The 7,919-nt window shown below is 44.3% G+C and overlaps 1 protein-coding gene across 5 annotated transcripts in view; it reads right to left on the bottom strand.

Moving 5' to 3' along the window:
• ptpn18 (protein tyrosine phosphatase non-receptor type 18) overlaps window positions 1-7,358 on the bottom strand; it is a 15,453-nt gene extending 8,095 nt beyond the window's left edge. For 2 of the 5 annotated variants that reach the window (XM_041047267.1, XM_041047277.1), the window contains exons 1-6: window positions 7,007-7,356; window positions 2,238-2,346; window positions 1,648-1,724; window positions 509-604; window positions 338-376; window positions 1-11 (exon numbers count right to left, since the gene is read on the bottom strand). The exon at window positions 1-11 is cut by the window's left edge and continues 58 nt beyond it. In XM_041047267.1, coding sequence (XP_040903201.1) covers window positions 1-11; window positions 338-376; window positions 509-604; window positions 1,648-1,724; window positions 2,238-2,346; window positions 7,007-7,078 — 404 coding nt within the window. In that variant the 5' untranslated portion in view covers window positions 7,079-7,356. Of the gene's footprint in view, window positions 12-337; window positions 377-508; window positions 605-1,647; window positions 1,725-2,237; window positions 2,347-7,006 lie in introns of all 5 variants that reach the window. The other 3 variants (XM_041047258.1, XM_041047249.1, XM_041047242.1) reach the window with 3 other exon arrangements.
• Window positions 7,359-7,919: the final 561 nt, after the last annotated feature.

Here is a 7,919-nt window from a genome sequence, read left to right as displayed (position 1 = left end):
TCACACTTCTTCTGCAGAGGACAAAGCATCACCACACCTCATGTTAGAACCACAACAAAGACACGCACACACTCACACACACACACACACACACACACATTTAGCTGTGACAGTGGAAAATGAAACGAAACAGATTTTTTCTATCTACAGTCGGGGCGAGTTTAAATATCAATAACATTTATAATAAATGTGGGAAATGTATAAACTGAGTATGAATATATGAACTGTGAGTGAAACTGTGATCGGTGTCTGAGTCTGATCCAAAAAACATGTTTTAAAAACGATGAGATGATTAATCTGAATTATTCATTCTGTGGATCATGTTGTTTTGTTTTACCTTTCCCATCTCTATCTCTCTGCAGGCCATGACTATCACCTGGAACACACACACACACAGAGGTCAGGCGTTAGTCAGAGCCTCCTGATGGGAAACTTTCTTTCTAATTAAATTACTAATCAAACTGATTATCTTTCTCTGTATGTATATGACCCAGACTAATTCCTGGACCTTGACATCGTGCTGCCAGATCATCCTCCAGAAGTCAGTCAGAGTGGAGCTGAGAGGACCCTGAGAGGCGATGTACCTGTTGTCTGCTGACGCCCCCTGCAGGTGAAACACCAGCATTACAACCACAACAGGCGCACGAGAGCACAGCGACAGCCTCAGAGCATCAGAGCTGCCCCCTGTGGTGAGTCACGGAGGTAAAACCAGCAAGACCTGAAAACTGAGCAGAGGTCTGCACAACCAGCAGCAACCAGCAGATTAGAGAGCAGCTCTACATGAGAAGATCTGATCGTTTAGATCATCTGATGCTCACACAGGAATCATTCCGGATCCACTGAACTCGTCGTTTTTCCCTCGTTGATGAACTAACGTTTTAATGATGTCGGCACCACATCTCATTTCTCTGTGATATTTCACTGTTGAGCCCCGACCCTGTCCAAGTGTCCATTTCCTCTTTAAACTGGATTAATCAGACATCAGAACCTTTGCAGGACACACTCTGAAAGGAACTGTCTTTATGGTCTGTCAACAACATATATGGACAGACAATTAATAAATAAACAATACATTATATATATATATATATATATAATTAGTTAAGTGTAGAAAATGATAAATTCTGCTGACAGGGGTTACTGTCCTTCCTGTGATACTGGTAGTGTAACTGGAAATGCTGGTGCTCCTCTGTGTTCTGAGCAGAGCTGTGGGTCCTGGATCTTTAACAGCTCTGAGCTTCACTGTCCTGAATTTTAACTCGCAATGAAAATACTGATCAGAGACTTTTATCAGAACACAGAGAGAAGCAGCAGGGCCTGTGTCAGCCCTGCGTAGCGTCTGTAAGGTTTCCCTTCCAGCGTCACTGAGCCGAACACCGGGCACCCTGGGTAACCTGCGTCACGAAGCTGATCATTGATCAGTTCGGTTAACTCCCAGTTTATCTGTGTTCACAGCTGCCTGAATGAAGAGGTCACCTCCTGAGCTGCCTTACACATCTCTGAGGGTTTTACCCAGCATTCAGTGCCACAAAGACAGACACACACACAGCACACACACATTTAATACATTTCATCCGGTGGAAAAGTCGACTGTCATTACCTGGATCAACCACAGGAGAGAAAAGGAGGGAGAGAAGCAGGTTTTACCTTGATAAGACTCGCGTTGATGTAATCAGAGTCTGAGTCTGAGGTCACCAGAGACAACACCACCCGAGACTGGTCATCTGCACACACACACACACACACACACTGAAAACTTCAGATTTACAGGATCTCAGTGAAACTTTCAACAGGACGAGAGTCAAACTGTTTCATTTCCTCAGAATAAATAATCAATCCTCTGCTGCAGCTCATCGGAGGCCTCAGGACTCTGAGTGAGACTGAAGCTCAGCAGATCCTGATTTGTCTGACTCACACTCCTGAAGCCTCGTCTCCATGTCCAGGATGAACAGGAGGAATAATCACAGACACAACCTTGTTCACATCAACATGTCTCTGCTGTCTGAAGACAGACCTGTCCTCTGACCTGCAGATTCGCTCGTGTCTCACAGCAGTTAATGTGAAAACGTTCCTGTCTTTTCTTGATTCATGATGATTAAATGATCAAGACGTGGTTGGAAAGGAACGGAGAGAGGAGGAGAGAACGGATGGAAGAGAAAGAGAAAAGTGCACGAGGAAGATAAAAGGAAGGAACGAGGGAAGGAAATGAGGACACAGAAGAGGTGGCGTGGTCCTACATGGCAGGATGTCTTTGTATCTGTTCTTCTTGATGTTCTCCTTCAGAGCTCCGGCTCCAGTGGTCAAACGCAGATCTCTCTTCAACAACAAGGTCTGTGAACGCACCACCTGTCACACACACAGACACACACACAGACACACACACACACACACACACACAGACACACAGACGCACACACACACACACAGACACACACACACAGACACACACACAGACACACAGACACACACACACACAGACACACAGACACACAGACACACACACAGACACACACACACACAGACACACACACACACACACACACACACACACAGACACACACACACACACACACAGGGGTTAGTGCATGCAACAGAGCCATATAACAAAATCACCACATCATCAGAGCTGCATTAATGAGAGGAATACTGGAACTGAGTCCCCTGAACCCCCAGGGCCCTGTCCTCCTCTGAAAGGTGCTAATGCTAATTTAGTCCTCTCCTGCAGTCAGGTGGACAAAGATATTTGCTGAGGACATCGTCATGAACACCTCACACAGACAGACACAGACCTGAGAATCACCACAGATACACCTGCTTACTGGTCAGTCATTCATAGAAGTGTGATGATGGATGGATTAAAAGGTGAAGAGCTGACAGTTAAAATCAGGAAGCATTTGATAAAGGAAAGGACGAAGAAGGAGAGGACATCATGAGGAATAAAAAGACAAAGAAAGAAAGAGAAGGAAAGGAGACGGATGTTTGGAAGAAGAAGTAGAAGCGTTTAACATGAGAAAGACAGAAGGTGTCTGTTCTGTCACTTTCTTCTCTTGGCTGTGAGGCAGCATTTGGACCTGACGAGCCTCTGAGTTCACATCAGGATCCGTCTAAAAGAACGTCACAGCACAAACATGGGCTCAATCAGAGCCAGTGATAAGTTCACAACAAGCATCTGAGATCAGATTCAGCAAGTGTTGAGGTCTTTCAGGTTTTTAAGCAGCGGATCCAGAATAATTTCTGTCTGAGCAGCAGATGATCTGTGAAATCATCTCTTCTATACATCTGATGTCTGTGCAGGCGTCTGCCCACAGGTTTACCCCCATGGTTCACCACAGAGGGGAGCTCATGATTAACGACCTGAGGAGGAACATATTATGTACCAGTGTGGGGACGTTTGAATAAACAGCATCAGTAAGCACCAACTACCACAGTGTCCCAGCGTCCCAGCGTCCCAGTGTCCCAGCACAGTGGTGAGTTTCATGTGCAATGATGCAGAATATTTTTAAAACACGCTGATAATCAGAAAACGTGAGCTGAAAAGCTGTTTCCGTGACCTCTGACGTTACGATCTGATGCCTTCAAAGGCCTCTGCTGCTTTTCCAGCTGCTCTGTCGCTGGTTTGCTTTCATCCACAGCAGAGCAGCTTCCTGTAGAAGCGAATCAGACCCAGCACGAGCGCTGACCCGCTCAGCGGCTCGTGTTCGTGTCAGTGACTCGCTGCACAGAAAACTCAGTGTCGTTCAGAAGAGCTTCAGAAATGTCAGAAGTCACATCCTCATTTTCACACGGTTCAAACTGTCTTCTCTTTATACGCTTCAACACACACACACACACACACAGACACACACACACACACACACACACACACACTCACAGCGTGCAGCTTTCATATTCTCAACAGTTAGAGTCTGACCGTCAGAGTCCTGCTTCCTGTTTCAGCTGAGTGCTGGCAGAAGCTGCTGGTCAGTCACATGGGTCGGTGGTTGAAACACCACATAGTCAAAGTGGCACTGAGCAAATGCAAGTCACCTTCTTTGTTATTCATTCATTCATTCATTCATTCATTCATTTATTTATTGTCAAAGCCCCCTATTGGTGCATTCAAGGACAGTTTGAAACATAAAAAAGATATAAAAATAAATAAGATTCCTACATTTCATGTTTGCAGTTTGTCTTCAGACCAAACATCAGTGTAATCGTTTTCAACAACCAACCGTAAGTTTTTAGATACAAACAAACAAGAACAACAAAAAAATCTCAGACGTTTATAATAATTATGGATTAAACGGAGGAAACTGGAGTCAGTGGGTTAGAAATGAACAGGAACAAAATCTTTCACTAACGGCTGAGGCTGGTGATCCGTGCTCACACGTTATTAAGATCTGTTCTGCATGATTGAAACCATCCGCTGTCGTCACTGGTCAACATGGTACAGATAACACAGATATATCAGGCTGTGGTGAACACACATGCTGCCTGTTAGCAGGCAGAGAAGAAGAACTTTTAGTTAAACCTGAGCTGAGTCTGAGTCTGAGGCAGAGCAGCATGGACACTTTGACTGAGTGAGTCATTTCAGGAACAGCCACAGGGAAGCTGCTGAGCTGAGTTACTAATGAACCAACCTGGAAGAGGAAGCAGGATTACTGACTAACCTCTGCTGCCTCGCAGGAACAAACAGCCAACCTGCAGAGGCACCTTACAACACACATGCACCAAAGACCAGAGTGTGTGTGCGTCTGATTTAAACCCAGAGCCACCAGAACTACACAGGAGCTGTAAAATCTCATGGCTCTTTAAATAAAAGCACTTGTTGTGTTAGTGAAATGAAAAGAAACTCGCTCGGTTCGTCTCTAAGGTGGTGACAGTTGGTAGGAAACAGGAAATGATAATTATGTAATGTGGGACAAAGTGCTCGTGCTCACAGAGCACAACCTGGACCAGTATAGCAGCCCACAAGAGAGGATGAGCGAAAGATTAAAAATAAGAGCGAGGCTAAAGGTTTGTCACGGACAGGAGGCTTCGCTTTGAAAGTCACTTACATGATTATCTCACTTTGTAAATCTGAAATCTGTCTGACGGCTCAGAGGGAGGTTTACGATCTGCTCCTGGTCAGATCAGACATCTGAAGGTGGGCCTCAGCCGAGCATCCGGCCCGAGCAGGTGCAAACACAAGGGAACGTGGTCCAGTCAACGCTGCCTCACACAAACAGATAGATGTAAAACCAATGCACCAAAACCTGGACCGAACAAAACCAACACACAGACACCATGAACATGAACTCTGCCACTGCAGTAAGTCCAGTTCCAAGCCAAATGATTACTGATCCACTGAAGTGTTATCAGTGATCTCTAACATCAAAATATGTTCTGAAAACACAGAAACATAATCAGACAGATTCAGGCGGCGTTCCAACTTCTGTTTTAACCAGACCTGAAACCAAAAATGATCTTTATCATGTATCATAACCAAGACCAGGACTCTGAACCTTCAGTTTCATGTTGAATCTGTCAGGCTGGTGACAGACTGGCTCCCTTCTGTCGCCATGATTGTTTTTTGTTTGTTGTTGCTGCTGCTTTCATTTTTTTAAACAACAAAAGTGTAAATTGCTGCAAATGGTTCCATTCGCTGAGTCTGTCCCAGACTTAAAGGGGACGGATCAGTGAGGGTCTGAACGTTTCAGCTGAATTACATCTGATTTATCCTCAGAGTGTTACCATACAGAAACTTAGGATTCATTTATAGATTAGGAATGTTTGTGTGCTAGAAGATACAAAGACCTCTTTCTTTATTTTCTCTGTAAACATGCATGTTAATAAAACAGCAACACAAAGTTTACTCCCTACACCCCCCGCCACCCGTAGGAACCATTTGACCGTCCTGCTCAGTTCTTCCTGAGAGCTGATCAACAGGATATTTAGTAAAATATTAGTCAACATTTTGTAAGTTTCCATCCAAATGAAGCACAAAGTTTAGCCAAACTTCACAAAGTCTGCAAAAGAAAATGTTCCCACGTCTATTTTTATGGCTGATCACAGCACGTTCACACATAAGACATCTGACATCACCCAGTTTTTGTTAAGTGTCTGATAGGGGGACGTTTTGGGACATTCAGCATTTTTTTTCAGATGGAAATGTGCATTATGAAATTGGTTCATAGTATACAAAGATCTGGAGTCTGATTTCTTTTCTTTTGTACGTAAAAAAGCTCAGAACTTTCTCACAGATAACACGGGAGGCGTGAGCTTGTTGGCTATAAGGAGGATGAGTTCTGACATCAATGGTTTACAAGCAGTGTGAGTCAGGAGGCGTCTGATAAAGAAGTATTCACACCGATCTCACAGACTGTTTGGCTTTGCATGTTTTATACAAAGCAGCCTGATGCCACTCAGTTTATCAGGAGAACGCTGCAGTGCATTTAAATAGGAAGCAAACAGGTCACACAACAGACACACACAACAGAAGGTTTTTCCCAGAAAGTAAGAGACTCTTCCTCAACAGTGTGAGAGTGTGAAGCAGGAAAAGACTGACAGAGGAAACGCTGGGCGAGTTAATAATCCACAGAGAACAAGTCGAGAAAAACCCGCGCACACACACACACACACACACACACACACACACACACACTGATGAAAAGTAATGACACAAACAGAAGTTTATCTGCTGAGTAAGTGTGAAACATACAGAAATGTACCTTTACCAGCAGCCTCAGCCCTCAAAGCTGAGCTCCGCGTTACTCAAACGTTTCTGAGCTTTAAGGTCCTGAACTTCTCCTGTGAAATTTACTCATTTATTTGTTTTGTGAAATATTTGTAATATGTTCTGCAATCCTGTCAAAATGATGAGTCCTGACTCCAAATTACATGTTAACCATAACCTCAACTCAATTCTTGCTCCAAACGCTGCATTAAACCCGTGTGTTGCAGGTGTGACGGCACCTTCACTTTTCTGAAACCTCGTCACTGTGACACTGGTTTTCACGCAGACACAGGTATGAAAACAGATACTCACGCTGTACTCCTGATCCAGAACAGCAGGGTCCACAGTCCTCAGGGAGGACATCAGCGAGGGCAGCAGCTCCATGTCGCATCAAACAACATCCAGCAAACATGAGAAAACATCCAACACCTGAGCTCCTCCTCTGACTGACTGTCTCTGTCAGAGTCACAGCAGCCAGTACTGGCATTAACCTCTCTCTCTCTCTCTCTCTCTCTCTCTCTCTCTCTCTGTGTGTCTTCTGTCTACCTCTCTCGACCTCTGTTGTGTGCTGTTAGTTCTCTCTTTACCTCTGTCTGCCTGTGTTTCGCTTCTGTTTTTACATCTGATCTCTGTAAGTTAATAATTTAACAGAGGAGAATTGTGTTCCTCTCTCTCTGCAGAACTAGAAAGACGTGTGAACAGACTTAAAACAGACTAAGAAAAGGTTCAGCATGGCCACTTCATTATGTCACTGGATTTTTATGTGCCTTTGTGTGGTAGAGAGATATTTCCTTCCTGAGTGAGCAAAGTGTGTGAGTGAACCAGGCTGTGGGTAACCTAAACCGGACAGCCACTATCACTTTAACATCTCAAACTCAAATTTTACAACCTCATATTCTCCCTTCACATGTGAAAGATGTGAGCACATGGTGGGGAATAGTTTGCTCCGATGCGTTCTTCTGAGCGACTCGTCTCTGAGGTCTTCTGTCCAAGGCCATCGAGGTTTGTCTACAAATACAAACAATAACTCATATTTATTTCAGGTCACTTCTTGAGGCCATTCATCATGTAAATCATGGACCAAATTACACCACAAACCTCGATCAAAGCAACCTCAGAAAGCTCTGTGCTGCACTGACCTTTTACAGGCTGATAAATTCTGTACCCTGATAATCAGATACAAAGCCCACCAACCCCCTGAAATCCAACAGATCCACCTTTGATG

This window comes from Toxotes jaculatrix, chromosome 2 (assembly GCF_017976425.1).
Source record: "Toxotes jaculatrix isolate fToxJac2 chromosome 2, fToxJac2.pri, whole genome shotgun sequence".
Lineage (NCBI taxonomy): Eukaryota > Metazoa > Chordata > Actinopteri > Toxotidae > Toxotes > Toxotes jaculatrix.
This window is presented reverse-complemented; position numbering and strand designations above follow the sequence as displayed.